At 52.1% G+C, this 16,879-nt stretch overlaps 1 protein-coding gene across 3 annotated transcripts in view; it reads right to left on the minus strand.

Moving 5' to 3' along the window:
• Positions 1-378: 378 nt before the first annotated feature.
• Positions 379-16,879, minus strand: part of Slc6a1 (solute carrier family 6 member 1) — a 34,252-nt gene continuing 17,751 nt past the window's right edge. For all 3 annotated transcript variants that reach the window (XM_075983139.1, XM_075983140.1, XM_075983138.1), the window contains exons 3-16: positions 16,032-16,356; positions 15,617-15,748; positions 15,398-15,498; positions 14,353-14,462; positions 13,221-13,353; positions 10,316-10,450; positions 10,045-10,148; positions 9,431-9,555; positions 7,964-8,076; positions 7,620-7,751; positions 5,202-5,304; positions 3,627-3,727; positions 3,075-3,242; positions 379-2,616 (exon numbers count right to left, since the gene is read on the minus strand). In XM_075983139.1, coding sequence (XP_075839254.1) covers positions 2,512-2,616; positions 3,075-3,242; positions 3,627-3,727; positions 5,202-5,304; positions 7,620-7,751; positions 7,964-8,076; positions 9,431-9,555; positions 10,045-10,148; positions 10,316-10,450; positions 13,221-13,353; positions 14,353-14,462; positions 15,398-15,498; positions 15,617-15,748; positions 16,032-16,269 — 1,800 coding nt within the window. In that variant the 5' untranslated portion in view covers positions 16,270-16,356 and the 3' untranslated portion in view covers positions 379-2,511. The remainder of the gene's footprint in view (positions 2,617-3,074; positions 3,243-3,626; positions 3,728-5,201; positions 5,305-7,619; positions 7,752-7,963; positions 8,077-9,430; positions 9,556-10,044; positions 10,149-10,315; positions 10,451-13,220; positions 13,354-14,352; positions 14,463-15,397; positions 15,499-15,616; positions 15,749-16,031; positions 16,357-16,879) is intronic.

Below are 16,879 nucleotides of genomic sequence, written 5' to 3' on the forward strand. Positions count from 1 at the left end.
TGGGGGATGGCTTGCTGGGGGAGGTGCTTGCTGGGGGATGGCTTGCTGGGGGAGGTGCTCACTGGGGAATGGCTTGCTGGAAGAGGTGCTCACTGGGGGATGGCTTGCTGGGGGAGGTGCTCACTGGGGAATGGCTTGCTGGGGGAGGTGCTCACTGGGGGATGGGCTTTGGGAGTAAACAGCCTCGCTTACTTACAGTTTGCACCCTCTGCTTTGTGATTGTGGTTCAAGATGTCAGCCTTAGCTTCCCGCTCCTGCCACCATGCCTACTGCTTCCCCGCCATGCTGGACTCTTATTCCTTTGAAACCACAAGCCCCAGAAATCTTTTTTTCTAAAAGTTGTTTTGGTCGTGGCCACGGCAAAAGAAAAGTAACTAATACAGTGAATATCATAGAACCTTTATTATTTTTCTTCTAAAGTCTTAGAAACTTACACAACGCCCGTGCTCTAGTTGTGATATCATTTATAGACATTTAAAACACATCTTCATGTATAAATATTTTACATTTGGTCCATAGAACAGATAATTTTACTAAATAATACTGTAATTTTTTTTTTAAAACAGGCTCTGTATATAGTCTGAATAGTCATATATTACATATACTTTTTATATAGAGATAAATTTACTTGGTGTCTGAGAATAAATCCTTATTGCAAAAAAAGCATATATGATAATACAATTATCTTTTTTTCCCTCTGGGCAAAAACGAAAAAAGAAAAGTTACACATAGTCACAGTTCTCACAGTAATTGTACGACCTTTAATGTTGTGCTCTATAAGGTAAGTTTGGGTGGAAATCGGGGGATTTCTTGCCAAACATCTCAGAGGTGCTTACACACATGAAATATACTGCATTTATCTCAGAAAGACTCGTTCTCAGTTTCACATCTAAGAACAACAAGCAGCAAGAAGGAAATTTCCTGCCCTCATCCTAAAGGGCTTCATACACAGGCGGGAGGAGGGATGGGGCCACGAGACACAGTGGAGGGTCCTTGCATGCCACACCCTGGACTCTGAGGACAGACACCTGTGCAAGCAGAGTCTCCACCGGGCAGGCAGACTCCTTAACCACGCGACCCCTTTACAGGTGTCCTCGAGAAGAACTGATCGATTGCCTACACAGTATCACACGGGACGCTAAATGCCACATGTGAGGAGGGGTGTGCATGTGTGTGCTTTTCTATGTGCATACGTGTTTGCATTCTCTACAGTGTGCTTAATGTTCTGAGGGAGAGAGCTTATTGCAAGAAACTGGTGTGCTGGTCACTTTTGGATGAGAATGACAAGAGATTCAAAGGAAAACCCACGGTCACAGTTATTCACCATAGTTATTAAGGATTAGTCATAAACACAGTTTGTGAGCTATCGAGCTAAGGCGCTACGGGACACGACATACGATTTGCTACATGGGAGCCCATCCTCTCGGCAGAGGAGAGAGGCTGAGCTGCTGGAGCTTTCCAGAAATTGTCTCCACTGGCTTCACCTACACAGAGCCCAAGGCCAGAAGGGACGTGTGACGTTTCCCTTTGGAGCAGAAAGGTTAACAACGGAAGCTCAGTGTCGGGGTAGGGCGGGCAGTCTCTGGATAAACCCTCCTCGATTAGCGGTCATCAGCGTCTGAGGAGTTTTCAGAAAGGTGAGGAGGGACGGCAGAACTGAGTGGCAGTGACAATCTAGAGGGAAACCAGGGCCAGCTGGATTCGTCCTGATTTAAACAGAACCTTCACCTTGGTTTCCTTGGCCATTGTTTGTGCAAAACTGGGCAGCTCAGAAGGACCACAGTTCCCACTTGGGGAAAGTCCTGGAATGGTGACCAAAAAAAAAAAAAAAGGCAATTGTGCTTGTGGCTTTTTTTTTTAAATTCTCCTCAGCACACAGGGCCCTTCTGGATAGGCGGCTGCTGTTAATGTCACCTGGGGAGGTGGGACAAGAGACACTGAGCTGCCCGGGTCACAGGGTCACAGGGACAGAGGACCCTCTCCGCTTTGCTCCGAGGTGTCTGTCTAGGGGTGGATCTGTGAAGCTGCCTCGGGAAGGAGAAAGTGAGAAGGAAATAGACTGGCTCCCAGGGGGCACGAACAAAATGCCGTAGCTCTGATCTATGACCAGTTCAGAGGCAAAGTGGACAGGAATGTCTGGATAACAGTCTACGGTTGGGGCATAGAACAACAGTCTGAATATGAATACAAGCCAGGAGTGTGTGGCCTCAGCTGTCACCCTCTCTGGTAGCATAAAAATGAGCTACTGTGGCAGTTACAAAGGCCAGCCACCCGCTCCTGTTGTGGGGCCTGAGGGAAAAGTCACCAGGCCTCTGGGAAAGCCCCTAGGGGTGGATGGCCATGCAGGGTCCACCCAGAGCACACTGTCCCCCATCTCCCCTCTCTGCATGGTGATGATGTCTGGACCCGCCCCTTGAGGTAGGTGGAGACAGAGAGCATCTTCAGTCTTCAAGGGGTGTGGGTACTGCCAGGCCAGGGTGCCAGTGTTGGGGTGATGAGGGAGCTGCACCCCTAGATGTAGGCTTCCTTGCTGGCTGAGCTGCCAGCCTGCGGCTGCTCAGGACCATTCTCGGGGCGCACAATATCTTCACTGGGCTGGATCATGACCTGGAGGCGCTGTGGGCAGGGTGGTGGTGAGGCTCCTTGCAGTGGGGACCAGCCCCTTCCATCCCTCCTTCCTCCACCAAACCCAGCTCCAGTCTCCTCAGTAGAGAACCAAATGTCCTACACGGTGGAGGATACCCGCCAGAACACCGTGCTCTCTTCTGCATGACCCAGAAGCTCCACACTGGTCCCCTGATGCCACACTGACCTCCCTCCAGCTCACCTCAGGGCATTTTGATCCCTTGACTTTTGTACAAACTTCCCATCCTACCCTCCTAAGAATATTCTTTCTGCTTCTACCACTTAGTCTGGCTTATCTTCAGGCTTCTAGGAGGCCACCCGAATCCTCCTCCACCCAGGCAGGTCCCCAGTGACTCAGAGGTGTACTTTGTCACTCGAAATAGCACTGACTTGCCAACTCGGGCCTTCCCAAGTAGACCCTGAGCCCCCCAAGTTGCAGAAGGGCTTACCTGCTTTAGAGAGCCCTTTAGGGTGAGGAACATGTAGGCCATGTACCCGGGGATGAGCACCATGGAGGACAGGGCCATGAGCCAGCCCACACCCTGGCCCCACTTGGGGAACACATAGCTCCCCATGGTAAGCGGCGTCATCTGGACAGCGCTGAAGAGAAACACGCCCTGTGGATGGGGAAGGGCATGACAGTTAGTCCCTAAGGCTGGACCCAGCAAGGCCCTACCTCCACTGCAGCTATCCTGACACTGTAGGTAAGGCACCTACAGTGCCTTTCTGGGAAAAAAACCCTGCAGAGGGGGCCCTGCCTAAAGGACACCATGATCTTATACACAATATAGGCAGCGGCCCAGTCCCCATCTCAAGGACCTGAGGTGCCCCTGCCAGAGTTCTCAGGACCTCAGTGTCCCTCAAGGAGGGAATGAGACTTTCTGAGGAAGAGAAGCTTCTTTGCATTAGGAACCTGGACTCCTGGGTTAGGCTGAGCTGGGCGAGCTCGGTTCTCTCTCAGTGACTCAGGGCAACGGTGGCTAGTCAAGCCTCATCCTTACCGCCACAATGATGGGTGTGAAAAAGGACCAGCACAGCTTCCACCAGATGCAGGGTCTGGAACCCACCATCTCCTGGATGTTGTCATAGAATCTGTTGACACCTGTGACATGGGAGTAAGAGTAGAAGGCAGGGGAGAGCTTCCAGGACCATGGTCTAGGACCCCATTAGACCACCTCTTTCAGGTGTGGCCGTGAGCAAGTCCCTCACTTCTTTAAACCCCAGTGTCCTTGTTTCTTACATGGGACACGTGCTTTGGTTTTACTCAATTGTATAGCACCGGAATATGAAGTAGGAGGATACATAAAGACAGGCCTGCCTAGCACCCCACCCACAGACACCTGTTCCAACTATGCCTTCAGTGGCTTTGCCAGGGGGCACATTTCCCCCTGGTGGTCTTACTGTGAGAAACTGGTTGTGAAGAAAGTCCATATTTAGTAAATCGATGACAATAAAAGAAAAACCTGGAGCCCTCAGAAAGGAGCAGGTCCATGCTCACTGTGGAAAGCCACAGAGCAGGGAGACCCATCAGGAGGGAAGAGGGCAGAGTGTGGGGAGAGGGTGATGGGGTGCAGGTGGAAGAGGGGGGCAGTGCTGGGCTCTTTCAGAAGGCACATCCTGCTGAGAGAGTTGGCATTTGGGAAAGACATTCTTTGATCTCTGGACTCCTTGGCAGTCATTTGGGGAATTTTGGTCCCGCAAGAAACAAATAACTTAGATTTTCCCTCTGTGATTTGTCCTAAAATAGTTCACACCTGGAATCATACATAGTCTTGCAGTCATTAAGTCCATGGCTTAAAAAATTGTATAGTTTTTCAGATAAATTTTTTTGTTCCCCCACATTTATTTATCTTGTTTGTGAGTCGTGAGGCACAGGTGGAAGTCAGAGGACACCTTGGGGGAGTCTCTTATCTCACCCCACAGGTGGGCTCAGGGGCTTGAACTCAGGTGGCCAGACTTGGTGGCCAGTGTTTTGAGGCATCTTGCCAGCCGCTAATAAAATTTCGAACCAATCTTTTTATCCTCAAATTTATGAAACCATGATGGCTTGCATTTTATTTTTTAAGATTTACTTATTTTTATCATACGTGTATTAGTGTTCGTCTACATGTATGCTGCACCATGCTTGTGCCATGTCCATTGAGGCCAGAAAAAAAAACTGGGTCCCTGGAACAGGAGGCTGTGAGACCCCATGAGGGGAGGGTGCAGGAACTGAACCCAGATCCTCTGCGAGAGCAGCAAGTTCTTTGAACCTCTGAGCCACCTCTGCAGCCCCTGGCTTGCATTTTAAATGAGTGTATGCAACTGTCTCAGTCACACTTCTAAACAGGGTAGCTAGCACCTGTGTTAACTAAGCTTGTGGAAGTGTTTCGAAGGCAAAATAGAGGGTTAGTAGTCAAGATGTCATTAATGAACAATGATTGGATGGATGGATGGATGATGGATGATGGATGGATGGATGATGGATGGATGATGGATGGATGATGGATGGATGAATGGATGACGGATGGATGATGGATGGATGATGGATGGATGGATGATGGATGTATAAATCAGAGAAGAGGGCTGGTTCTCACCATAAAACCAGGAAATGGAGACACACTCAAAGAAAACCAGGAACAGCAGGCTCATGCCACTGGCAGAGTAATAATCAAAAAGTTTGAAGACATAAATGCCCCCCTGAAAGAGACAAAGGGATGATGTGCAGACAGTTCCATCTCCGTACACATTTCCCAAGCCCCAAGGCCCAGTGAGGCAGGGATTAGACCCTGCAGCAGGGCATCTTGAGGGCGGAGTAAAGCAAGCACTTAGGGTCTGTGGCTGCTCACTGTCTGGGTGGAAGGGGAAGACGCCCCATTTCCAGTGGACTTTCGATATGTCTGGAAAGCAGCTGAGCCATCACCAGCATGTATCAGTGATTCTTCTTTCCTGCTTTAACCCTCTCCTGACTCACACAACACAATAGGCAGAGCTATGTTTTAAATCAAATCTAATGGCGAAGCCGGCAAGGTCTGATTTGACAACCCGCCCACCTTCCCACTGTCTGCCTCCACCACAAGGGCCCCCTCTTGTCCCTACAGCTCCCCAGATGCATTCCTACTGCAGGGCCTTTGTGCCCATTCTGCCTGCTTCCCTAAGATTTCCCCTCCCCAATTCAGCACTGACCCTGCCTCATCGCTAAACCTCAGCTCAAGGGTCACTTGTTTAGAGAGGCCTCCCCCAGCTACCTTGTCTGAGGTAGACCCCCACCCCAGCCCCTGCTGGTCACTCCTGATCCTACTATCCATTTCCTTTCTGCTCAGAAAGAAGCTAATGTCTGTTAGTTTTGACCCCTAGAAAGCCAACATGACAGCGTCCATCATGATAACAGCTGAATCCAGGGGTCATGTTATCCCACAGCAGGTGTGCACAGCATTTCTCTCTGAGATTAACAGAGGGGACTTGGCACAGGTCCCTGCTAAAGCTCCACTTCCAACTTGACTCTGACTCATTCCTGTGAGCATTTGCAAGCTCATTCCCCCATCCCCCTTATTCTGCATCTCCCCCATCCTCTCTTTCGCTCATCCCCTCAGTCTCCTCAGCCTCTCTACCTTCTCAGCCCCCATCCCCTCATCACCCACCCCATCACCTCCATCCCAATATCATCTACATCCCACATCACCCCATCCCCACATCACCTCCATCCCCTCATCACCCATCCCATCACCTCCATCCCAATATCATCTACATCCCACATCACCTGCATCCCCACATCACCCCATCCCCACATCACCTCCATCCCAATATCACCCCATCCCATCATCACCTCCATCCCAATATCATCTACATCCCACATCACCTGCATCCCCACATCACCCCATCCCATCATCACCTCATCCCAATATCATCTACATCCCCATCACCTCCACCCCCACATCACCCCATCCCCACATCACCTCCATCCCCACATCACCCCATCCCCACATCACCTCCACCCCCATATCACCCCATCCCCACATCACCTCCATCCCCACATCACCCCATCCCCACATCACCTCCACCCCCACATCACCCCATCCCCACATCACCTCCACCCCCACATCACCCCATCCCATCATCACCTCCATCCTAATATCACCCTATTCTCTCATCATCTCCATCTTCACATCACCCCATCCCCACATCAACTCCATCCTAATATCACCCCATCCCCACATCACCTCCATCCCCACATCACCCCATCCTCTCATCACCTCCATCCCCACATCACCCCATTCTCTCATCACTTCCATCCCCACATCACCCCATCCCCACATCACCCCATCCCCATATCACCCCATCCCCACATCACCTCCATCCCCACATCACCCCATCCCCACATCACCTCTATCCCAATATCACCCCATTCTCTCATTATCTCCATCTCCACATCACCCCATCCCCACATGACCTCCATCCCCACATCACCCCATCCTCTTATTACCTCCATCCCCACATTAGCCCATCCCCACATCACCTCCATCCCTACATCACCCCATCTTCTCATCACCCCATTTCCTCATCACCTCCATCCCTACATCACCCCATCTTCTCATCACCCCATTTCCTCATCACCTCCATCCCCACATCACCCCATCCTCTCATTACCTCCATCCCCACACCTCCTCCATCACCTCATCACCCCATCCCTTCATCACTCTCTTCCCTTCCTCTAGGAAGCAGGTGGTTATGGCTAGGATGAATACTATATTCTCTAAATTTATCCTACACTTTCTAGTCCAAATTCTGCTTCTCCCATCAGTCTGGAGTTCCATGGATCTCACAGTGAAGTGCATAGGGTTTGTCATGATGGTGCTCATGCAGAAAAAGATGGTGGCAAAGGCTAACTCTGCAGAAGGAGGCCCAAGGGCTGGAGAGCTTTGGGTCTTGGAAGTGAACGTGTTTCCTGACATGAAAAGATGTGCCAAGAAAGAACTGGGGAAAATCTGAGGTATGTCAGATGCTGGTCAGCTTACCTGGGTGATGTTAGAGAGACCAATCAGGTAGGACACGACACACACAGCAGCAATGAAGAGTTCACGGCGATTGCGGAGGAGCCTGGGGTACTCATCCACCAGGGCAGTGATGAAGCCCTCCACGGTACAGAACTTGTTGGGGGAAGGATAAGGTCAGCCACCTGCAGCAGCCAGCCTCTACCCACCCACCCACTCAAAACCTGGTCTTGTAAGGGAAGACAGAAGGCCTATAGCCAGTCAGCAGGGCTAGGACTGTCTGGGGTCAAGCCCTCCTGGCATGTGGGGGCGAACCAAGACCAGGCTGGCCCCGATGGGGGTCCTTGTGGGTGCTGTGGGGGGCTCACCTGGCTGTCAATGCCCAGCATCAGCAGCATGGAGAAAAAGAGGATAGCCCAGAGAGGAGAGATGGGCAGCTGTGTCACAGCCTCGGGGTATGCCAAAAATGCCAGTCCAGGGCCTTGTGGAGGGCAAAACAGAGGGAAGAAAGAGAGAGACTGAGTGCCACCAGTACATGCAGCTCACTGGGACACCTGGTACACCTGACAACCCAGCGCGCGCGCACACACACACACACACACACACACACACACACACACACACAGTACACCCAGCTCACTGGGACACCTGGTACACCTGACAACCCAGCACACACATACACATACACACACACACACAGTACACCCAGCTCACTGGGACACCTGGTACACCTGACAACCCAGCACACACACACACACACACATATACACACACACTCAGCACACCCAGTATACTGGCACACTCGGCACACCTGACAATCCAGCACCCAGCACACCCAGCACACTGGGACACCCGGCACACTTGACAATCCAGCACACACACACACACACACACACACACACACACACAGCACACCCGGCACACTGGGACACCCGGCACACTGGGACACCCGGCACACTGGGACACCCGGCACACTGGGACACCCGACACACTTGACAATCCAGCACACACACACAGCACACCAGTCACACCCCCCACACCGTCATTTGATCATTGTGATCTCAGCTCATCCTTTGGGTACCCTTGTGTGTGCACCGTTCTCCCTTTGGAAGCAATGAGAGTCAGCACTGAGAGGGAAGACAGGTGGTACAGAGCTGTGGCCGACTTTCAGCAAGAGACCATGGGACCTGGCCAGTGGCAGGGACTGTGTGGGCGTGGAGAGGCTGAATAAAGACACATGAAGGAGGCAGGTGGAGGGCAGACACTAGAGCTGATGCAGGAGCTTGTGGAGAATGGGGAGGGTAGGAGGAGGCTGGGGCTTTTGTTCCACCTAGGACAGCTAAACCCTTCATGAAGTAGGAAGCTATAGGGTGAATCAGATGTGGGATGTCTGTCTGGGGCCTGGGGGAGTGTAGGTCTGGAGACCCCGGACTGTGATCTTCCTAGGTGTGGTTCTGGGGTGGGGGAGGGGAAGTGAGAGTCTGAAAGTTCCAGGAGTTCCCTGTAGGTGAGACAGGAACCTCGGCAGAGAGCATGACCAACCCATTTCCCCAAGGAACAAGTCATATTCCCTCCCTGAACCTCAGGGGCTTCTGCCAGGTACACACTCCCAAAAGGGAAAAGGGGTCAGGCACTGAGGGTCTTTGGTACTGGTGACCATGGGAACAGAGTGGGCACAACCTCCACAGAGCCAATGTTTTTAGAGCGATGACCCAAGTCTAGCCTGAAGAGCTTTGTATCCTGGAGGTGACTACGTCTCTGGTGGACCCGCAGGCATCCTCGTGACAACAAATACCATCGCGGCAAGCCCTGCCTTTCCCAGGTAAAGGGCTAACCTGAGGCTGCCACATCAGCGATGGATCTCTTGGTGACGTGAGCCATGAAGCCCACGATGGAGAAGATGACGAAGCCGGCGAACATGCTGGTGCAGGAGTTGATGCAGCAAACAATGATGGAGTCCCTGAAGGGCAGGAGGGCCCGTGAGGTGCGCGGTGGGGGAGCCCGTGAGGTGAGGCGGGGTTTGACTACAGGATGGTGGGACCAGAGGGCAGTGACTTCTGAGGGAAGGGAAGAAGGTTCTAGAAGAGAAACTACAAGGTCTGGTGGCCCTAGAAGGGCAATTTCAGAGCAAGACAGGAAGGGTAGGGTAGAAAGGAAGGGGCCACCTAAGACGGCAAGGAGGGACCTAATATGCAAAGAACCAGGGCAGGTATGATTACAGAAGGTATGGCCTCAGGGCTTGGGTTCCACAAGGAATGTAGTCTTAAATGAAAAGCACAGCCTCCAGTGTGTGACAAGAGTGCCCGGAGACAGCCGTGAATTACTGGGGTAGGCAAGGAGGCAGAGAGGTAGGCAAGCATTCTTGGGCCCTAGCCTCAAAGTGCCTCTCCCAGGAAGGCGTGATGATGGGCGTGGTCAGGAAGGAACATCGGGACCCGCCCCCTCACACCTGTACACATTGTTGTGGAAAGAGTTGTAGCTTCCGAGAGCGATCAGGGACCCCAGGCCCAGCCCGTAGGAGAAGAAGATCTGGGTGGCTGCGTCGAGCCACACCTGTGGACAGAGGATCAGAACCTCAGAACCGATGAAGTACAGAATCATCATCGTAGCTCGCCTACCCAGGAGTCCTCAGCTCCACCTGACATGCTCAGGTACTTAAGGGCGGCAGTGTGCTCTAGACCCCGCGGACCCAGTGGGGTGGGGAGGGGCGAGGCGCTCACCTCCGAATCCGATAACTTGCGGAAATTGGGCGTGATGTAGAAGAGGATCCCCTCCTTGGCCCCAGGCAGCGTCACTCCACGGAAGAACAGGATGATAAGCATGATGTAGGGGTACGTGGCAGAGAAGTAGACCACCTACGAGCAAAACAGCACCAGATTGATCGATTCCTCCTCGGGGAGCCTCAACCTAACCCGGATTCCTAGCCTGCGAGGCGTGCCCGCCTTTCTGAAGCCCCTCCATGGAGTCTGAACCACTGTCTCAGTGCCTGTTCCCCCATTCCTGTCTTCTCTCCTTCCTCCCTCTGTCCCTCCTCCTCCTCCTCCTAGGTGTATGAGGCTGGTACCTGTCTGTGGCCAAGAGTGAGATACCTTCTGTGAGAGACACTTCTCCACCCTCCACCTCCTGCCAGAGGCCACACCCCATGCCTGGAATTCTCTGTGAAGCTCAGGGCTGGCTTTCGAACTCACAGTGATGCCCTTGCCTCCTCGTTCTCAGTGTTTGGGTTACAGGAGTGAGCTCTAATTTTTAATCTTGTTGTTTGGGTTTTTTTGTTTGCTTGTGTGTTTGTTTTTCTTTGAGACAAGATCTCATTATGTAATCCTGGCTGGCCTGGAATTCTAAGAACCACCTACCTCTGCCTCTGGAGGGCTGAGACTAGGGATGTGTGCCACCATACCCAGCCCCCACCTCTATTTTTTTATTTTTTATTTCCACATTATCCAAGTTACACATATAACAGCAGGGAAAGTTTAAAGTCCATGTTGACACACACACAAGGTCCCACAAACAGCTCCTATCAGTTACGTGAGGGACAGGCCACACACGGCTGACATCTCTGTTTCCCAGTGCCTAGAGCATTAAGTGGACTCTGTAGATGTCGGACAATCATTCAACATTTCAGTTCTTCACTTTTTCTGTGTGGCTGACCGCACGTCCTTGCAAAAAGGGCTCAAATGACTGTGTCACCTCTTCGACGTGTGTGAAGCTAAAACACCTTCCTGCTCAGTTCTTAAAGGCTTCCTCACTGTCTCAGGAAGAAATGATCTTTAGTTACAGAAGGTCCTTTGGGCAGTGCCAGCCTCCTCCATGATTTTCCAGCTATACAGGGATCTAAACGCAACACGAAACCTGTCTGTATACAATTTTTCTTTTTTAATTTGAAAAAGTGTTATTTCATGCTTGGAAAACTTCCAGCCATGCAATTACTAAATCTAATACCATCAACTTTTCCTAGCTTGCAACTTACATTGCTTTAGAACCTTCTGGAAATGGAACTGCAACTAGCAGGGTATGGTGGCCTCTATGTTGAGCAGAGATGTTTAAACTTTGCCTTCTGTCTAAGAAACTGCTTTGTGCACTGAGCTCTTTGCCATCTCGATTGTTCCCAAGTCTGATGTGATTCCCACATTGGGGATGGTAAGCATGGGTAGATACTGAGTTACCTTAGTCTCTCTTATTGGACTCTGAGATCCCTCAGTATTAGAAAAAGTAGCCACAAACCATGAAAACAAAACAACAACAATAAAAAAACCCAACTTAAAAAAAAAGAGCACTCATCATCAGTAGAACCAGCAGACTGTGTAACTTTGGGTAATTTCTTACCTTCTCAGAGCCTTGTTTTTGGTTTGTCTAGCAAATGGGTGTGATTTTCAACCCCAATGAGCAAAGAGGCTGGTCGAATGAGGATACAGGCCCTGCCTAATACATTTCCTGTCTGTACTTCCCTATTCTCCACACTCAGCAGGAGGCTGAGCACACAGTAGGTGTTCAATAGAAACTTGCTGAAGGACAGATAGATGGGTCAACATCCCCAGTTGATACAAGGAAGGAGGCTCCCCACTCTATGTTTCTGATAAGAATTCTGGGCGCCCCTCCCCACCACCAATGGTTAAAACTGCTATTAAACACCGAGTTTCCACGTAGAGGGTATTGGCTAGCATTCTGCAAAGATTGTCCCTCAGCTACTAATGGATGAGGGGACTGAAGTTCAGAGTGGCCTTGGGTCTTATCCCACTCCACACAGCTGTTCTCTGGGGAGCTGAGGTTCTAACTCTTCTCTGAAGCCCCGAACAAAGCCCCCACTTTTCTGCTTCCTGGAGGTACCTGGGAGGGCCCGAAAACCTGCCTCTGCTCGCCCTAGTCCTGGAGATAGATGAGGGTCTCCTGACTCCAGCACAGGATCTGAGGACCTGGAGGGTCCCAGGGCCTACTAGACTGCAACACAAGTGTGCACCACCTCGGCTCCCTTTAGACCAAAGTCAGGAGTAAGTCAGCTAGCCCTGTCTCCACATTGTCCCACAAAACTCGAGGCCAGCTGCCCTCCTGAGCCAGCGTCCAGATGGCTCCAGCCAGATGACCCAGCCTGATCCCCATCTGCACTTGTGTAATTAGAAGGAAAGGACAAGCACCCTCCACAATGTTGTAGACCCTGACAGGTGCTGATGAACCACCGGGTATGTGTTATTTCATAGGAGAAAAATGAGTTTCAGGGGGACAGAGTGACACGCCCATGGTCACAGAGCCAACTTGCTATCACGCAAGGATATGAACTTGGGGACATGTGCCACTAGTCATTCCTTCATCCATGGGTCAGGATAAAAGATGGCATCCTGGGTTCCTGTACTGGGCACAGGGTGGCACAGAACAAGTGCCAGGGGAAGCTGGTTCAGTGACCTTAGAGGAACACCTGTCATCTAGTGATGGCTCCATCAAGTCCAGTGGCATCTGTGACCCTGGCACTGGCTGGTCTCATTTCACAGGACTGTACAGAGGCACAGAGAGCTGAAAGCCCTTAACTAAAGTTAGATGGAGCTTGTAGGTGAGCCCTGGTCCAGGACACACCTCCTCCTGTAGAACTTTCCCCTCTCCTGTGCTCCCCCGTTATGCAGACACACACTTTCCTACCTTTCCAGTCCAACCAACACCCTTCCAGATGCAGAAATACACAAGCACCCAGGCAATGGCCAGCGTGATGGCTAGTGGCCAGCGGATCTGTCCTGGCTTGTCCAGCCCATCCGTCATCTGGTGCATGTTGCGCCTGGGGATGGAGGAAGAAGGAAAGGGTCACATGAGGCCAGCAAGAGGTGAGTGACCAGGGCTCCGACACAGATCACACCTTCCTCGGGGGTTCTGATGACACCATGACCTTGTAATTTGGACAGGGACCTTGGAGCCATGACACTCACCTTGGTGACTGTCTAGCAGGAGCAGGATTTGGGTCAACTGTGACTCTTGGGCTACTGCGCCTCTACTCTGCTCTACCCAGCCTTATGGGATCCTCCTAAATCCCAGGTAGGACCATGTGGTCACTCTGGTCACTCTCCTGCCTGAGACCTTGTAGCACACAGGACCCTCTTGTCTGGACCTGAGCCCTCCCAAGCGCCACAGCTTGCCCTTGCTTCTCAGCACAGTCCCTCACTGGCACCTTCTGCAGCTGCTCCCCTCACTGAGCTGGCACACACATGCTTTCTCGTGTCCCCCTGAACCCCCATTCCACCTGTTACAGTGAGCAGCAACATCCTCCTGCGGGCTGGCCCAGGGCATCTCCCCTACCCTGTATATCCTCCTACCAGTATGGATCATTTGAGGCTATCAATGCCTGTTGGCACGCTCAGGTGTTCAAGAAACATTCGGGGATGAATAGCTGAAGGAAAAGCCACATTACCTGCTGCCACGCTCTGGCACAACCTCCCCAGCCCCCCGCTGATACCACTGGCACAATATTCCCAGTCCCCCGCTGACACCCACTGGTACACCCTCCCCAGCTCCCTGCAGACACCCACTGGCACCCCCTCCACAGTCTCCCACTGACACTACTGGCACAACATTCCCATCTCCCTGCTGACACCCACTGGTACACCCTCCCCAGCCCCCCGCTGACACCCACTGGCACACCCTCCACAGCCCCCTGCAGACACCCACTGGTACACCCTCCACAGTCGCCTGCTGACACCCACTGGCACACCCTCCACAGCCCCCCCCCCCGTTGACACCCACTGGCACACCCTCCACAGCCCTGTGCCCAGTCCCCACTCACTCCCAGAACTCCACCACAGCGCTAGTCATGTTGGTGGTATTGACCAGGCTATAGTTGGAGAAGCAGCGGTCAGTGTTCCAGGGGTTGTCACACTGTTTCCATGGCAGGGTCTGTAAGGGCAGAGTCACAGACGGATTCCACTAAGCCCCTGGGGCTGGCCAGAGGGGACTCCACTCCCCCTGCCCACGCTTATCACCCTTTGCACCTGCGCACAGCCGTTTTCCCATCTCTCCTTCCCAACAGCTCTCAGAGGCAGGTGGACAAAACCACGCCACCCAAATGTGACCTCCTGACCCCCTCACCAAGGACCAACTTCCAAGCTCCACTATGTCCACCGGGATGACCAGAGTAGACTGGGTCTGTCCCGTGTGTAGCCTAGCTCTAGGCTCTTCATACAGGACTTAATGGGGGTGAGTTTCCCCTTTTGTTTCCTTTTTCTTCCTGGTCAGACACAGACCACGTAAAATTCACTGCTATTCCTTGCGCCCCTCAGCAGCATGAAGCACACACAATTGTGAAGCACCACCTTCTAGAAATGCCATCTTCTTTGCTCACTAACTTCCCATCCTCCAGGCTGCCCCCATGATGCCTTCTCTCTCTTGGAGTCTGACTACTTGCCGGTAGAATCACACAGCATCTGTTCTCTGTGATGGCCTTATTGTCTTACAAAACATGATGCTGTGATAATATGGCCTAGGCCCCAGAGTTTCTGAGACCCTGCTTTTGCTTCTTTGAACTCAGAGACAGAACTGCTGGATCACGTTCATAAACGAGAGCAGTGAGGGCTCAGAGAAGTGCACAGCTGGTGGAGAGTAGAGTCAGCATTCAGACCCATGCCTGAATCTGAGTCCATACAAAGTGTGCCAGCAGATCCAACTGTGGGATGCCTGAAGTGCTAGACTGAGGTCTTTAGTGTGGCTGGCCATGGATGATGCTATAGGAGACAGAGGATACCCCTCATTTAAGGACTGACCCAGGGAGCACATTGGGGACCCCCACAGCCCGTGTGTGCCCTGACCACTGTGGTCAGCCTACAGCCACTCACTGTGGTGAAGGAGTTGTACAGGTAATAGATGGCCCAGGAGATGATGACAATGTAGTAGATGTTCAGCCAGAAGGACAGCACAGCCGCAGCAAGACCCACGCCTGGGGTGGAACACACACAGCGCATGCTCAGATATGGATCCAAGGCTTTTTCTCCCTGAGAACCTTGGGTGAGGCCACTCCACCTGCCCAGCACCCCCCCCCACACACACACACTCACCCTTGAACATGGGAGCCAGCTTCCACACGCCTAGGCCCCCAATGGAGGTGTACTGGCCTAGAGAACACTCCAGAAGGAAGAGAGGAACACCCGCAAAGATGAGCGTCAGGAAATATGGGATCAGGAAGGCCCCTGGAGGAGAGACATAATCATGGTCCTGAGTCTCCCACAGCATTCCCTTGTGTCCCACCCACAAAGTATCACCCAGGACCAAAGACACTCCTTCATTCAAAATGCACCCCAGCCCTTGCAAGAGACAGATGCTCCTGACATCACTGCACAGACAAACGTAACTGGGGACTCTTAATTAGAGGATGAGGTGATAAAGAGATCTGTTCTCAAAGCTCCTCCCTTCCCTTAAGGCAGACCCAAAAGATGCAAAGACCTGGCCCGAGGTCACCAGGTGGCCACCTACCACCACCATTTTTCCCGCAGAGGTAAGGGAACCGCCACACGTTGCCCAGCCCTATGGCGTAGCCCACGCATGACATGAGGAAGTCGAAGCGACCCTTCCATGTGTCCCGGTCAGGGAGGTCCCCGGCCTTCTTCTGCACCTTGACCACCAAGGTTTTGGGCTTGTCGCTGGCCACAGGGGCCTCGCTGACCTCAGTAGAGATCTGCCCATCAGCCACCTTGCTATTGTCAGTCGCCATGGCTCGAAACACAAACTTGGCAGCAGGGGTCCTGGTGGGTGGACGTGTGATGTCAGCCCCGGTCCACGTGGACAGCAGCTTTGCAGCCTGGGGACATTGTAGGAGGACAGAGTGGGTTACAAAGAAAGGGCAGGGGACCCTGAAAGTGCTTTGAGTTCTAATCCCCACCCATTTTAACATGTCGGGGCTGTGCAACTTTATCTAATTGCTTCCATCTCTCTGTGCTCTGTTCCAGCTTTTTAAAGCAAGGACAGCAGCACACCTCTTAATGGACTGTTGAGAGGGAATGCAAAAGAAGCCATGCTTGGTGGAACACTAGACTGAGGGTGGAGGGTCACGATGAGGGCGGCCTGCAATATACAGAGAAGATCAAAAAAGCAAACAGAAAGAAAAAGAATCTTGTTTGTAACCAGCTGAGTACATAGTGCTTAGTACTATGACTTAACACTCCAGTGTTTGTGTGTGTGTGTGTGTGTGTGTGTGTGTGTGTGTGTGTGCAGGTATACATGTGCAGATATGTGTGTTTCTCTGTGGGGCAGATGTCAACCTTGGGTCCATTTTTCCTGAGACAGTGTTGTGTCTCTTGCTTGGGACTGAACTCAGGGCCTCA

This window comes from Microtus pennsylvanicus, chromosome 8 (genome assembly GCF_037038515.1).
Source record: "Microtus pennsylvanicus isolate mMicPen1 chromosome 8, mMicPen1.hap1, whole genome shotgun sequence".
NCBI classification, from domain to species: Eukaryota; Metazoa; Chordata; class Mammalia; order Rodentia; family Cricetidae; genus Microtus; species Microtus pennsylvanicus.